The sequence below is a fragment of the Mya arenaria genome, chromosome 3 (genome assembly GCF_026914265.1).
Source record: "Mya arenaria isolate MELC-2E11 chromosome 3, ASM2691426v1".
In the NCBI taxonomy this organism is placed as follows: Eukaryota; Metazoa; Mollusca; class Bivalvia; order Myida; family Myidae; genus Mya; species Mya arenaria.
Genome location: NC_069124.1, coordinates 19,473,080 through 19,490,995, shown reverse-complemented (window position 1 = coordinate 19,490,995; position 17,916 = coordinate 19,473,080). Strand labels below are relative to the sequence as shown.

The following is a 17,916-nucleotide window of genomic DNA, read 5'->3' as shown; positions in this document are numbered from 1 at the left end:
CTTTTAGGTAAAAATATATATGTCTCTGAATCGTGTCATAACCCCATTTAGTATGTAGCTTGTCCTGCTGATTTCAAAACAGGAGAAAAAGTGATTCATCTTTAACCATGGATTTGTCATTTTTAAAAGTGAAAATCAGAATATTTCTTAAATTTAATTTCTTTATAACCGGTAAGTGACCCCCGTTTGTTATATGCATAGACAAAACTACTACTTATGACAATTCTAAGACCTGAAATGAAAGGTGAGCATTTTCGTAAGATTTAACGCAAGGTTGTGTTTAGGTAAATAGGTGTTTTACCAATTTTAAAAAGGATATGATGGAGCAAGTTCACAGAGCATTAATTTGAATTTATGATAATAAATATGTGTCTACATTTCGACAACAAAATCATATATTTACATTAACACTTCATTTCTTAACGTTGGTTATTGTTTATCAATTTCACATTATATCTGTATAAAGCGCAATTGGATTTCCCATCAAAACGTTTTTTCAATACTACTGTACTGGAACATGCAAAACTGTAATCTGCAGTAAAGCAGTAAAGCAGTTAAAACAAAATAAGCAACGATAAATTTTATGATGGATGTAACAGTTGAAGAAATTTTAAATTACAATAATGAGGACTTATTTTGGAATTTGGAATTGACATTTGGTAAAATTAAAGCATCTGACAAAACATGAAATCGAGGAAATGAAACAATAACATATCATAGTGCACCCAGCGACGTCCAGAATAAAGAGCTCAGTTCAACACTAAGTCTTTTCACGCCCTGTGGCTCTCCTTCCGCAAAAGTTAACGTTTCTCAACCCACCGCCACTGTCGTTTCCACAGAGACATTTCATCTTCATTGAATGTTTACTTCCAAACAAAAATGACAATGCACTTGCAGATTTGTCCAATACCGTACTCCAACATGATTCATACATCAACTGATTCTTCAAAATAACGCTCAACAAGTAAATTGACTGAAATTTCTCTCCAAGTTGAAAACTCGTGTCTCAACAAACGCTAGTATTGGGTATTATTGCGAGACATAATGAGAACTTTTCAGGTGGCGATATTTTGTTGTTTTCTTGTTATTGTTAATTCTTCATAACTCAAGTTGTATTTTTCTAGTTGTAATACGTGTAATAATACGTATTTATAATATACTTGACCTTGAAAATATAGAAAATAATCATATAAATAAGGTACTATTTTACCTGTGCATTCATTGTCGTATAAAATTAGGTTACGATAGTTGTTCTAATTTACCGACCATTGAGAACAACGAGAGAAAGAAAAAAGAGAAAAGATTCTTGTATAATCAATTTATTTAAGCAGAAATGTAGATTTAAATAAATGTAAATATAAGTATTAAAATTCGACATGTTGCATTTTTGGGGGGTATGGTATGCAATGGCGCAGTTAAAATGCTGGTGGAGTTTGGACTCCACCCATTTTGAACAGCCCCATTGCATACCATACCCCAATAAAATGCAACATGTCGCTCGCATTTTAATTCTTAAATAAATTATTTGACATTACAGTAGCACCTAATCTACTTTATTCCTGTGAGAAATGGGGATACGGTTATCTAAAGCTGACAGAAAGTTTCATACTGATTTGATGTAGTACATTCAAAGGGTTAAGAGAAATAATCCTCATGTTATATATATATATATATATATATATATACATATATATATATATATATATTGTACCCTGGTGGATTATCTTTAAAGGCCAATGATATAAGTTTGGTATAAACTGATTCAGAACAAATACACACTTTCAATTACTATGCATACGTTTCTATATGAGGATTGAACTGTTCATAAAAAAATTATGATCAAGTGGATTGAGTTATATTTGGCAGAACCAGTTTTACCCATATTTAAAAGTTTTGCTGAATTAGGTGACATTTCTTTAAAACATGAACACATGACGAGCTGCAATATTATGTGTACAACAACTAAAAATACGATTGCAAGAGGAGGATGGATTTGTTAAATAATAAATGATAAAAAATGTCAAGTATGTACTATGAATGACGTTGGTGATAGATTTCACTATCATTTACATTGTCCACCTTTAGTTATTGATAGGAAAAGATACCTACATTTTGTAAAATAGTGATAATATCAGTGTTTATCTTTCAATAATGTAATATTTGAGTAAGCGTAATAATTAAACGAGAGCTGTCGCTTTGACTTAGAAGTGAATACAATAACGATGTATTATGTACCTGTCAAAAGCAATAAAACAATCAAATTAAAAAGTAAAGACCAGGTTTTCAATGATTGCCAGAAGAGATTCAGTTTCAACTGCTTTCTTCTATTTTTTGTAACAGTGACATTGATCCTAAGGGCCCCAAACACAATCCCATGGAAGTCATCCATAAACTCTTCCTACATATCAAGTTTAGTCACAGTATGCCAACCATAACTGAATCAGTAATCTATTTTTAGAAACAGTGACCTTGACCCTAGGGGGCCTAAAGGCAATCCATGAAAGCTCTGCATTAACTTGACGTATATACCAAGTTTGGTCACACTATGTTAACCCTTACTTGAGTAATTCAGTACTCACCATATTTCTATTTTTAGCAACAGTGACCTTGACCTAGACCTCAACTCTCGGGGCCCATAACACAATCTTAGGAAAAGTCTCTATAAACTCTTCTTATATACCAAGCTTGGTCACAATATGTAGACCCTTATTTAAGTTATTCAATACCAACCCTTTTTCTATAAATAGTAACCTTGACCTTGATCCTAGGGGCCTCAAACGCATTCCAATAAAAGGTCTCCATAAACTCTTTGTATTTACCAAGTTTGGTCTCTTTATGTCAAACTAAGCTAACAGGATAAATTATTTCGATACATAAGGCGACTTTGACCCTGCCCTCCCACCAGCCCGCCCGAACAATGAAGCTGGTCATTCAAAATGAAAATGCGGCTAAGAATATAAAAAACGTGCTTTACAAAAGAAATTAAAAGAAATTTAAAAATAAAATCATTCAAGGGCCATAATTTGTGTGTATGGTTAAAATGGAGTTATGTTCCTTGTTGTCAGATTGTCGTCAATAATTCTGCGTAGTATTAAGTGCATTGAATAAAGTGTATATAAGTTGTTTTTATTAAAATGCCAACTTGCCCTAAAACTTTAACCTGCCTCTAAGTGATTTTTTTACTGTAAGTTTGACTAATGTTAAAAAATAGTTAGGATGATGGCAATGAATCCCGATTAGCGTCATCCCCGGCACCCAAGCGTACCATAACCTATATATTACCCAGGGCAAATCAGCTGTGAAAATCTCCAACTCATGAATATCAATAAGGTGAAATCTTGTAACTTGTCTGGTCGCATGAGACACACCTCATGTGGTTTGGAAATGGCAGAGAAGTTACGGATGTAATCTCGGTTCGAAATATTCCAATCAATCACGGCTTAAAAATCGTTTTAGGAAGGATATAGTTCAATATGCCGATAGCTCTTCACAAAGGAGAGTCTTTCCTTTTTAGTATCGGCTATTTCATTGGTTATGATGAAAATGCTTATGAATATTCAAGATTGACGAAGTTTCCCTAGCCAATTTGCCTAGGGTATCATGCAGGTTATGATACGGTGGGGTGCCGAGGGTGGATTAACGTATGCCATAAGATAATCGTAATTAATCCATAAACAACCATCATTGCGCTTAATGATTACGTATCGATACATGTACATACGATGACCACCTGCTAATAGTAATATGTCAATTTGTATGCAAATTCAGTTGTATAGTACGTTTTTCACAGTATCTGTAAGTAAAGTATATTATATGCTTTTCTTTGAATTCGTAAAAATTATCCGTGAAATAAAGATGATATTTTCGCTGTTTTGAAATTCTAACAAGACTCACCATCAAACAAAATGTCAGCGCGCACAGGGCTTGGATTAATGTTCCTAAATAACATTGTATTCGCACACTATTCGATGCGCTTTTCTGGAACTTAAGTGTTATGTTATTTTGTATACTTAAAACGCATATAAACAGAAACGTTGTAATATTTGTCACGGATTAAGCCTCAAAAGTAATTGTTCATTTGTAGCATTCAAATCGCCTTTGCCGCTAATTCGGTGAAATTTATATCGATCTTCCAAAAATCAAATAAATATCCTCTATATATCATGATATCAGTACATAAACATAACTTACCCAATACCAGTGGGCGCGTATAATGTTAGTTATACATAATTTCTTGCTTATAAAGAAACGTAAGCACAAATTCTTCTACATAACTAATACAACTCAAATTGCTTTGTTGAGTGTATATATGTATATTTGACAACATCATCATTTCTAAAGTAATAAGAAATTTGCAAAACATGGTGTTATATCAACAAATTTATAGTTTTACTGTGAATAATGGCAGCAAAATGACTTCAGTTACGAGTTTTGAGATTATTCCTTTTCTACTTATGTATAAATGTATCATTTGAAGGGATTTGAAATTTGATAATTGTTTTATACATCAGCTATACCATTAGCTGGTTTGTTTTTAACAATCAAGCATATCGGAAGGTTGCGAAACACTATGTGTGCGAGAACGCCCAGTCTTCTCTTTGTGCATTATAACGTCATTGATTGTGTGCATTGCAAATGTTTCGAACGACAAGTTGAATAGGACGACAGCAAGTGAAATACGAATCTAATCAAATACAATTAATATTGAAATTGACATTTCAACTGCATTTTTTGTATGTACGTTAAGCTACATGTACAAGTGTTTCATATAAATACACAACGTGTTTAACAACCTGCTATATTGTATTTGTGTGTCTGTGTGTGTGTGCGTGCGTGCGTGCGTACGTGCGCGTGTGTGTTGGCTTGGTGTGCGGTTTAAGATGACTGTGTTTAAAAACTTATTTTTCACTAATTTTGTATGTATTTATTTGACATTTCAAAACCAAGATACCAGAGAATACGCTCTACCAAGTTAACTTACAGGAGCTTATTGAACAATATGCATGGGACTGTTTCCAAAAAGAAAATTTGTTTATGAGGGGCATCTTCAACAGAAAATCCAATTATTATGTCGACATACGCTGGGGATACCTCGATTTTTCACACAGGACTGAGAGCAAAGAAATACCGGGACCGGAAACGTGAATCAGAGAAACGTGGAATTGTATTATTTAGAGTACGAAAATAAAACCAACACAAAACAGAGTCACACCTTTTCAACACCAAGGGGGACTACAGCGACTACTAAGATTGAGCTGCAGGAGAACTACACTATTGGTGCTGAAACAAATTTGGGGGTGGGGAAAATAGATATTTGTCGGTGCCTTGCCAACGGGCCAAGAGTTTCACAAGTCTCTCAATTTGAATTTCGAAACAAACGTTGAAATACCACCCTGGAATGTGAGTTTGTGTATTATGAACAACCCTCAATATTTGACTTCACGGGAACTACGACCCTTTTGTTGCAACATAAATCTCTACCAGTGTCTATATGACGAGATGACAAAATCGTGAAGACGTACTACATTACGAATCTTAACGCAATATTCGCCGAATACAACCAGATGCATGAGACAGATGAAAACAGAATTGTAAACGAAGATTGAGACGAGGCCGGTAGAAGGGACTTCTATAGATAAAGTTATAGCTGTGATTACCTCCTCTGGCACGTGCAAAAACGTCTCTTAGAAAAAACACAGCAAGTGGAGGTAAAGACTACGCCGATTGAGGGCGCACCAGCAGATGCGTGCTCCGAAAATGAGAAATTGCCGAGCGAGCGGTGGGAAGAGGGGAAGCATGAGCCGAGCGAGTGGTCAGAAGATTCGAAGCATAGGCCGAGCGAGCAGTCGGAAAATGGGAAGCATGAGCCTAGCGAGCGGTCGGAAGAACGGAAGCATGAGCCGAGCGAGCGGTCGGAAGGGAAGCATGAGCCGAGCGAGCGGTCGGAAGAACGGAAGCATGAGCCGAGCAAGCGGTCTGAAGGGAAGCATGAGCGTAGGGAGCGGTCGGAAGAACGGAAGCATGAGCCGAGCGAGCGGTCGGAAGATGGGAAGCATGAGCCGAGCGAGCGGTCGGTAGATGGGAAGCATGAGCCGAGCGAGCGGTCGGAAGAGGGGAAACATGAGCCGAGCGAGCGGTCGGAAGATGGGAAGCATGAGCCGAGCGAGCGGTCGGAAGATGGGAAGCATGAGCCGAGCGAGCGGTCGGAAGATGGGAAGCATGAGCCAAGCGAGCGGTCGGTAGATGGGAAGCATGAGCCGAGCGAGCGGTCGGAAGAGGGGAAACATGAGCCGAGCGAGCGGTCGGAAGATGGGAAGCATGAGCCGAGCGAGCGGTCGGAAGATGGGAAGCATGAGCCGAGCGAGCGGTCGGAAGATGGGAAACATGAGCCGAGCGAGCGGTCGGAAGAGGGGAAACATGAGCCGAGCGAGCGGTCGGAAGAGGGGAAACATGAGCCGAGCGAGCGGTCGGAAGATGGGAAGCATGAGCCGAGCGAGCGGTCGGTAGATGGGAAGCATGAGCCGAGCGAGCGGTCGGTAGATGGGAAGCATGAGCCGAGCGAGCGGTCGGAAGAGGGGAAGCATGAGCCGAGCGAGCGGTCGGAAGAGGGGAAACATGAGCCGAGCGAGCGGTCGGAAGATGGGAAGCATGAGCCGAGCGAGCGGTCGGTAGATGGGAAGCATGAGCCGAGCGAGCGGTCGGAAGATGGGAAGCATGAGCCGAGCGAGCGGTCGGAAGAGGGGAAGCATGAGCCGAGCGAGCGGTCGGAAGATGGGAAGCATGAGCCTAGCGAGCGGTCGGAAGATGGGAAACATGAGCCGAGCGAGCGGTCGGAAGAGGGGAAACATGAGCCGAGCGAGCGGTCGGTAGATGGGAAGCATGAGCCGAGCGAGCGGTCGGAAGATGGGAAGCATGAGCCGAGCGAGCGGTCGGAAGATGGGAAACATGAGCCGAGCGAGCGGTCGGAAGATGGGAAGCATGAGCCGAGCGAGCGGTCGGTAGATGGGAAGCATGAGCCGAGCGAGCGGTCGGAAGATGGGAAGCATGAGCCGAGCGAGCGGTCGGAAGAGGGGAAACATGAGCCGAGCGAGCGGTCGGTAGATGGGAAGCATGAGCCGAGCGAGCGGTCGGAAGATGGGAAGCATGAGCCGAGCGAGCGGTAGGAAGAGGGGAAACATGAGCCGAGCGAGCGGTCGGAAGATGGGAAGCATGAGCCGAGCGAGCGGTCGGAAGAGGGGAAGCATGAGCCGAGCGAGCGGTCGGTAGAGGGGAAGCATGAGCCGAGCGAGCGGTCGGAAGAGGGGAAGCATGAGCCGAGCGAGCGGTCGGAAGATGGGAAACATGAGCCGAGCGAGCGGTCGGAAGAGGGGAAGCATGAGCCGAGCGAGCGGTCGGAAGAGGGGAAGCATGAGCCGAGCGAGCGGTCGGAAGAGGGGAAGCATGAGCAAAGCAAATCTATTAAGATTGAATATTTTCCATCTTTATTTGTACACTTTAGTATGTTTAGAAATATTCAAGAGCTGCAACTATTTTTGTTATGTTTGAATACATTATGTACTGTGTTGCTATACTGTATTTGCTTGTGCACATGTTTTCTAATTATTACTCGTTATTATTATTTCCTTTTTTATAATATATTTTCTCTGAGTCAAATACCTGAATACAAATACTTTACATCAGTCATTTGTATACAGTAATGTTTATATCAGTGCCAATGCCAAAGATGTTATTATTGTACAGTAGGAATAAACACAAAAAAGCATTGTAGATATACTATTGGTAGCTGCCGTATCCGGTTTTATAATATATGTTTGTATGATGAAAGAAAATAAAAGTGAATCGTACCTTCTTTTTCAAATACCTTATTCCAAATAATTAACATTAGTTAGTTCTACATTGAAAAGTATATATATCAAAGCCAATACCAAGAAGGATTGTTGTGTACAGTCGGTATAAACACAAAAAAACATAGCTGACAGACTTTTGGTTACAGCCGTAAGACCCATGTTGATGAGTAAGTAAAAGTAGGACAAATGTACACACATAAGTTAACGTTTGTCCAACAACAGCCATATGAACCATTTTGATGTAAGTCATAATTAGCAAGTTTATTCTTCTAATTGTTAAAGAGGTCAGCGTGTAAGTATTAAGTGTCAGAGATTTTTCCTAAATATAAGTCAATTAATACTAAAACGATAATCCGTCTTTTTGCTTCTTATTCGTATTGTGTGTATCGTGGTATTTGTGTTGTAGTTCCTTGACGTTTTGGCTTCTGCCTTGAGTTCTTTACTGTCCATCGGGATCATTTGCAGTTTATACTTTAAAAAGCATTCCCATTAAGGCAGTCTATATTCATCACTAACATGAAAGCTTCCTTGTCTCATCATATTTGTTGAATGGTATTAATGCACTTAATTTCAATGTTCCTGTGAATGATAAAGTAAACCTTTACATAAACAGGCATGGACCCGTCTCTTGTGACCTTAAATGAAACACAAGTTTAAATAAATGAAACTTGGTTAAGTATCATGACAATTTCAATTATGTAATCAAATTTATTAACATGTTGAAGAACATGTTCAATGATAACATTCACGTTGTGAATTGAATACAATATAACTTTAACTGTTATTCTACCATTCTTTTATATTTGCATTAACACTTCATTCCTTAACGATGGCTGTTGTTTATCAACTTCACATTATTTCTGTATAAAGTGCAATGACATTTCCCATCGATATCGCTTGCGTTTGTTCGATACTTCTGTCCTGTCATTGGGCGCAATAATACTAATGGGCGGGGCATATTTACTACGGAACTATTTTTTTCAATGAAATCGTAGTAAAATTATTGGCAACATGCAAAACTGTAATTTGCAGTAAAGCAGTTAAAACAAAATAAGCAACGATAATTTGATTGATTTTAATGTAGATGATTTCATGATGGATGTAACAGTTGAAGAAATATTAAAATACAATGATGACGACTTATTTCGGAATTTGGAATTGACATTTCGTAAAAATAAAGCATCTGACAAAACATGAAATCGAGAAAATGAACCAATAACATATTGTAGTGCACCCAGCAACGTCCATAAGAAAGAGCTCAGTTCAATACTAAGTCTGTTCGCGTCCTCTGGCTTTCCTTCCGCGAAAAGTTCACGTTACCCCACCCACCGCCACTGTCGTTTCCACAGAGACGTTTCATCCTCATTGAATGTTTACTTCCAAAGAAATGACAATGCACTTGCTGATTTGTCCAACACCGTATTCCAACATGATTCATACACCAACTGATTCTTCAAAATATCACTCGACAAGTAAATTGACTGGAATTTCTCTCCAATTTGAAAACTCGATCGTGACTTAACAAACGCTATTATCGGGTATGATCGCGAGATATAATGAGAACTTTTTAGGTGGCGATATTTTTGTTTTCTTGTTATTGTTAATTTTTCATAACTCCAGTTGTATTTTTCTAGTTGTAATGCAGTTATAATACGTATTTATAATATACTTGACCTTGAAAATATAGAAAATAAACATATAAATAAGGAACTATTTTATATGCGCATTCATTGTTGTATAAAATTAGGTTACGACAGCTGTTCTAATTTACCCACCGTTGAGAACAACGAAAGTAAGAAAAAAGAGAAAATGCTCTTAAATAATCTATTTATTTTAGCAAAAATGTAGATTTAAATAAATGTAAATATAAGTATTAAAATTCGACATGTTGCATTTTATTGGGGTATGGTATGCAATGGCGCAATTCAAAATCCATTTTGAACAGCCCCATTGCATACCATACCCCAATAAAATGCAACATATCGAATTTTAATCCTTAAGTAGATATTTAAGCAACATAGCAATAGTCGATTCGGAGAGATTGCAATCGATTCTCGGCGACTTAAGTTATAAACGTTCGATTTCGGACTGTTTTCGATGACTTCTAACATATCCCCATCTGTATGGCTTCATCGTTATTTCCTTCCTATACTGTATTCATTTCTTTGCCTGTCAATACGTGCATCGATGTGTCTTTTCAAAACTACATTAATTCCTTCTCTCATCCAAATATGTATCGTTAGTTCCTAACTCTATATGTCGTGATTGTCCTGCCCTAGTTGCATCGTTAGTTGCTTACCATACTGAATGTCGTCATTTCCCTGTCGTAGATGCATCGTTAGTTCCTACCCATATTGAATGTCGTCACTGTCTTGTCGTAGATGCATCGTTAGTTCCTACCCATATTGAATGTCGTCACTGTCTTGTCCGATGCATCGTTAGATTCTACCAATACTGCATTTCGTCATAATCCTGTCATAATTATATGCATTGTTAGTCCCTACCCAAATTGCATTTCGTCATTGTCCTTCCATAATTTTATCGTTTAGTACAACCCAAACTGCACTATTTCATTCACCTGCCCATATCTGCACCATTTTATCCCACCCATATCGCATACATTCCTTCTCTTGCCCAAAGTGGCTTTATTATATGCTACCCATACTGCATTTTTCCCTCTTCCGCAATAAGTGGTATCGTTTTTTTTAAACCCATTGTGCATTCAGTACTTGTTCATCTTTATCATTATTTCCTAATCATCCTTGTTATTCAATAGCTGCATTGGCATGTCCTACCTAATGTGCATAGAGTCCTTCTGCCAGTTATGGCATCGTTTATTCATATCCAGAATTTATTTCTTCTCCTGCCAATAGTGATTTCTCTATTTCCTGCCAATAGTGCATTTAGTCGTTCTCATTTCAATAGAAGCATCGTCATGTGCTATCAATACTGCATTCATTCCTTCTGCCAATATCTACATTGTTAAGTCTGACCCAAAGTTCATTCTCCCGCACGAAGTGGCATCGTTATGCCCTACAGAAAGTATAGTCAGTCCTTATCCCGCATAAAGTGTCATTGCTATGTCCTAACGATAGTGAATTGAATCCCTCTTCTGCACGAAGTGGCATTGTTATGCCCTACCGCTAGTGCATTGAGTCCTTCTCCCGCACGAAATGGCATTGTTTAAATTAAAATCGTTCTTTAATCAATTGTTAGAGATTCGACGTGTTTGAAATCGAATCTGCGGTCAGCATAGACGAAACTACGTAAATGTGAACAGCAGGCGATTTTTTCAATAATGTGACTCAAAGAAATAAATCCGAAGATTTTCGTAAGTTTAAATATTGAAGTTTTGGTACATTATTAAAAGTATGCTTGTACATGTTTAAGCTATACTCAAATGCATTATGTGTTTTGACTTCTCGAAAGAAAACATTCTTATCACTTACAGTCGATTTTACATTCCAATAACAAAGTATATACTTATCTTGGCAAAACATTTCTTTATTTCAAACTTGATTCTTCAATCATTCAGAGATATGACTAATGTGATATCGTATTCGTCTTAAGCATATCTTTAATTACTCAGAATGAGAATACCACATGATTTTATCTGAAAGCAAATGTTTTAGCCGATTAATTCGGTTGGAGTAAAGAAATATATCTGTTGCTGACATTTCATTGGCTTATTTATTTTGATGACACATGTGTTGTTGTTTTTTCAAACTTGATTTTTCAGTCATCTAAATGTCAAATGACTATATTTTTACATCGGAATCGTGTAAATGCATACCCGAAATGACATGATATTATATTTACAATAACAGATCTTTCTTTTTTTGGAAACATATTGTTTTAGCCGAATTTTCAGGTAAGGGTATACATTACCGTAAAACGTAAATGCTTTCTTACATGCATCAGGCATCAGGCTGTAACCGTGACAAGCGTGAACTATAATTCATTTTTGTTCTGTTTTATAAACTCTTATCTTGGTTTTTGCTGCTAAGCAATTAGAGTTCCTGACTGATACGTCAGTCTTTATTTTCTAATAATAGTTTTAAGAATATGTATGCTTCTTGTCAACTTGGCTATGAATGAATTCCCTACTTGCAATGTTTTTCACATATTTGTTCACTTGAATATCATGTAGATGGTCCTTTAAAAACCTATAAAAAAACTGAATTTATAAAAATGTTAGTTAGTTAAACTGAATCAACCGTATTTGTTGTATTGAAGTATTTTATTGTCAAATGCAATTATGAATTCTTTTTTCAATACAAAAATAAACACTAATTTTTTTGCGATGATGTATTAGAAATAAACATGCATAAAGCAATGCAGTGATAGGCTGTTTATAGATTTATCATTAAGAATTGAATGAGCACTGCAACTGCGACCCCCTGATTCTGCCCCGGCATCCATCGCAACATCCGCCATCTATATTCCGTTTGTTCTTACAGCACCAGTTACCCTTACAAACGCAAGGTTTGGTGTTGCAAATTTTCTTGCTCTGGCATGTTTCTGCGTAGCAGATCTGAAAATAAAATCAACTAAGCAAGTAAAATTTAAATGGTCGTTTTCGAGAAACAGAAGTGGCAATGGTACGTCAAACTACACAGTTAACCAATCATAATACTCGATACTCGGTAGTACTCGGTGCAAGTCATTGAACGTTGAAAGCAAACAAGCTATTTCATTGACTATAATATGTCTATATCTTTCCTATTCAATTCAATCAATTTAATATTTTAGATAAAGGAAAGGCATATCAAATATAAGAATATGGTATTCATTTTGCATTTGTATTGACAAACACCTTTTTTCTCCCAATTGATAAACATTTGGTAAACATACAGACAGTGGCATGAACAGAAATCCCGTAGCCATCTATGTACTACTAAATCGTGTTCAGTGCCTGAATTACTTACATTGTCAGGATCAAGTTCGCCGTCGATTACACATTTGGTTCCCCATAGAGCTCGATCCACAGAATAACAAGAGCCGTCCCTCACCTCCGGATAACAGTAGAAAAGCGTGCGGCCCGAGCATCTTCTTACATAGCCCTGGCTTAACTGACCTTCATTGAATTGCTAATTGCAAAGAGATTGTAGAAATGATAGCCACCAATTCGAAAAAAAGGAATATGAATCGGAAATTTTACAATTGCTCTCGCTGGATAAATCAATAAGCTAAAACACAGTATATTTAAGAAGAAGTCACTAGTTATGAACACTAATATCAATTTTGTTTTGACATGAAGTCTAGTTCTGATATCTATCTGTAAGAAATAATTGCTCTAGATATTAACTTAATATTGAACAAAAAACGTTTCCATGATACTCCCTTTCCAGTGAAATTCACTAATGGATCCGGTGTTAATTAAAATCGAGCTTTAATCAGCGCAAATTCCTCTAGTTTACATATATAAGGTTAATCTGTATTTCCTCACCCCATAATCGCAGCGTGCACTGTTTGGTCCAAAGAGACGTCGACACTGTTCATCCAGATTGTATTGTGTTCCCGGGAAGCCATCACAGAAGTCCTCAAAGTAGCCAGGATCGACCGGAGTCAGGCAGGTTCGCTTATAGTCGCTGACACTTATTCTTAAACGAGCGATTATGAGGATTAAGAAAATCAATTCTTGAAATAACATGCCAATAAAATAAAATTATAGAAATAAACGAGCCAATTTGCCAGTGACAAAAAAAGTTTTGAGACATATGATGGTGTTTCTTATACATATATTTCACCCTAACCAAGTTCAATGTTCCACAATCTAATTATGGTCGAGATAAATTTCGAGATAGTGTTCGCCCCGCTGGATTAAAATGTTACCAGGTAATGCTGGTCCTTAAATAGTTTCATAAATGTAAGTCGATTAATTAAGGTGCATTCTATCTATATACTTGTTGGCAAATGATGTTGTTGTTGGTTTATGAATAATTTTTATTAATAATTTGGCCTCCAATAGTCTTGTTAGCGTTCAATGGTCTTATTCAATAATATAATTACCATCAGTTACTGTACTTGTTCTTGTAGAAGCAGAATATCAACAGAGACAGAAGTCGATACAAAGCCAGCATTTAGCGTTTACATTGGCACTATCTTTTTAACGTGTTACAGAAAACGCCGATACTAAGCAATTTATTGAAGGCACCTTGAAGTTGTTCATGTAAACAAAACAATTGAATGTATACAATGATGAAAATATGTAGACCATAGATTAAATAGGAGTTTTAACTTTCCCTGCCATACACTGTTCCTGATGTTTAAGGTTTATGTGGCCAATGAAAACAACTAACCTCATGGTAAACATCACACCAATTGTTTGAATGTCAAGGGTTGTGCGAACAGAATTACCATTAATACAATGAAAACTACAGGGACAAGCCCAGTAATCGAAACATCGTAAATAAACGCTGTTTGGAGGCACATGGTAGGGCACAATTGTCAATGGCATAGAAAATCCTTTGGGATTAAAAACAAAATGAATCGAATAGTGTCTTATATGTGAGTCAGCATCGGCTGGCAGAAAACGGCTGTAAATAAATCTCCATCAAACCATCTGTTGACTCTCAATCAAAAACGTAACCGTAAAATAATATTTTATTAAAAAAGCGATAAAAGAAGCAAAAGTAACAACTTCATCTTTTAGAGTAGAAAAATAAGAGCACCACTTGCGGAACTCGAACACCAATGTTATCATCAATGTTTGTCGATCGATGTGGCGGAGAATGAACGTCAATGTGAATTTTATCGCAAAGATTTTCTTTTTCAAATAATAAATTAATTGTGTTATGTAAAATACTACCATTATAATCTCGGTTCAAATTAGAATGTAAAAGGTCCCCGAGCTTTTGAGAATATCGCCATAGGGATCATGATGAGCAATACCATTAACAATCCGATATTGCAGACTGTTATTGTATTCAAAGAGTATGTCGAAAGGGTTAATCCAGAATTTAAAAGAAGGTGTTCCTCAAAATGTGATATTAAAATAATCGTTTTTAAGCTGCTTAGCAGTCACTAATGTAATACGGAGCAGAATCATCACCCACGTCCTAACATACTTTTTCGAATCTTATCAAATGTGATATTGATTCATCATTGGAGCATCGCCCTCAAAAGATGGATACTTATCAAATTTAAAGTTCAAATCATTCCTCTTGTCATAAAGAGCGACGGTAATTTTATTTGACGTTAATGATTCATTAAGTTTAAATTCTAAAAGCCTTAGGAATATTTATTTGATATTTTCCGCAAAAGATTTATTATCCATGTCAGGTAGAATGTCATCAATGTACCTTAACGTATTATGTCATTTTACTAACTCTTTAGTATGATCCTTTAAATCTTCTGCTGAACAGAAAGAGAACTGCCAGGGTATCCATGCCCCAGGCGACATCACGTATTCCAAGTGTGGACATTGTTCTGTATCAGGGTCATGGTTCATTCCAAATCTGAAATGAATGAGTTGTTTAAGATGTTGTGAACTCAAAAAACTTGCTTAAAATATACATATAATTATCATTATATATGTTTTTATAGATTTAAATAATGGCAGCTGATTTTTTTTAAACACACAATTGCAAATTACTTTTGTCCCACGCCAATTTCGAGCTTATTAACATTTTGTTGAATTTGAAAACAAGCCCCGATCATACCATTCCACTGACAACTACTTCGTACAAAATCATTTAGTGGCGTTAGTAACGCTTTAGGCCTGTATTTTCAACATTTTGCTTAAAAAAGTATCTGTCAGTTCCATATAGGTGTATGTAAATAAACTACGCAAGGGACTCAATTTCGACATAGTTCAAAAGCAAATCGTTGCCGAATTGACATCTGTGAATGAGTCCCTCTTTCTTTTATTACTTAATATAAGGCCTTATATTATTGTTTCGTTAATCGTCGTTACGGTATCAAAGTAATCTCAATATGTCACTATAACGAGAAAGGATTGTACATTCCACCTACATATGTCTTTATCATTATCTTACCCGTGTCCAATTTCATGTGCCAATACAAGTTTCAGGTTCCAACACAACCTTTGAGTCGAAGAACTTACTCCAGCGTCGAAATAGTATTGAGAACACATGATACCTGTATACGCAAGCCCTTTAAAAGATGGAAAGTTTAATTAAAATTAGTCAATATAGCAATTTTAATTAATATAACCAGTTTTATTATACATGCATTCTCAGTTACCACATAGCGATTACAACAATATTGATAAAAGCAAAGACAGTGACTCCCATGGACAGTGTGTGTATACCACGTGATAAATTACGTCATAAATGCTACGTCAGAAGGCAATATTAAGCTTCGATTGAAGACTTAAAACAATAATAACTTTTCATTTTCTTTACCATTTTAAATGAAACATAGCGCAGTCGATGCCTCTAACGGAGCCCCGCCTTCGGTCTTTTACAAACTTTTGATTGAGAGTTTAGTTTCTTATAACACTTCGACAAACCATTTCACAATACGGACGGACAGTCTGACGGAGCACTGTCAAAACATTGTTTTGGAAACAGGTTTGTCGAAGTGTTTGATGAAACTAATCACATTATCAAACTCCGGTTATAAATTAAAGGTGGGACTCTTTAAGGGGCATAGACTGACCTTTGTTTCATTTGAAATGGTGCAGTAAGCGAAAATTTGATAAAGTCTTTATTTTAAGCAAAACATTGCCTTCCGACGTAGCATATATGACGTAATTTATCACGTGGTATACACACACTGATGGAGGAAGCATGCATAAGTCTTACCAAGGATATGGTACTGGTACGTATCATTTCCATAGACGTAAGGATAGCTTGTTATGGCTGCAGCATGATCATAATCAATATCGGTATCAAACGAAGCGACGTATTTCCGAAAGTCGAGCAGGAAACCTTCGCCATTAAGAGAGAATATAGTCCCGTTGTCCACGTTATCCGACGAGAAAGAAAAATCGTGTCCCTATTAAAAGTGGATTATTCCCATTATGTATTTGTTTCAGCAATCTAAATCATATTATTTAATACAATAGGGTTATTAGTACTGCGTTTTTATCTGGGAGGTTGTATTCGTCTCGAGAGGAATTTTGCTGATTCGGATTTAACGAGGCGGAAGCCGAGTGAAATCAAAATCTGCAAAAATCCACGAGATTCGAACACGACATTCAGGATCAAAACGCAATACTTCCCGCCCGGTTAGCTCAATCGGTAGAGCGTTGGACTCTGAATCGGACAACCCAGGTTTGAATCCCGGGCGGACCAGGTTACTTCTGTTGTGATTGGTTATGAAATCCTTCCTACGACCATTCGCACTGTACCACTGCCCCTGGCATGTACAGAAGTTGTCAGTTCCTTGCAGAGGTGATGTCACCTAGTACTGGTTCTGCCCAGGATAGGTGTGCGGTGGTTGAACTGTCACTCAGGGACCCTTTAATGTGTTCACGCCGGGACCCGGAGTATAAACCACTAACACAACCACCAAAACGCAGTACTGATAGCCCTTTTATTATATACATTACTGGTTAGATAACTTAAAAGCCACATGTTTTCACAATAAATGTCATTTTAACGACGCAATATTTTGTTCATGACGTCATATTAACAACTGGCAACAATATTAGTTTAAACATATACATTTTAAACGATTGTGAAACAAGTTATTACAACATTATATTAATCACTGTCGTGGTACGATTTTACGCGAGAGTGTGGTCTTGCGTTGTGGGGAAAACCGGAGAACCCGGAGAAAACCCACTTGTCCGGCTTTGTTACCACGAAGCAAACACACATACGCCCGAGCCGGGAATCGAACCCAGGTCGCCTAGGTGAGAAGCGAGTGCGCTAACCACCGCGCTCACCGGACAACCAAACAATACTTGTTATGACGTGACGTCACAAGAGTGGAATACGGCCGTACTTTGCGATATGTATTGCGTGGATTTATGATGGTATAGGTCCGTTGTATATTTTATTTGCCAGTTTAGAAAGGAATTAGCAATGATGTTAACTTTGGATACCTGATTACCCTTTGTCCTCTGATTAAAGGGTATTACTGTGTTTTTACTTTA

The 17,916-nt window shown here is 37.5% G+C and overlaps 1 protein-coding gene across 1 annotated transcript; it reads left to right on the top strand.

The window, feature by feature from the left end:
* Positions 1 to 5,068: 5,068 nt before the first annotated feature.
* On the top strand, positions 5,069 to 7,163 carry LOC128225786 (uncharacterized protein C2orf16-like). Its single transcript, XM_052935685.1, has 2 exons — positions 5,069 to 5,156; positions 5,689 to 7,163. Exons 1-2 carry the CDS (start codon positions 5,069 to 5,071, stop codon positions 7,161 to 7,163), a joined length of 1,563 nt encoding a protein of 520 aa, XP_052791645.1.
* Positions 7,164 to 17,916: the final 10,753 nt, after the last annotated feature.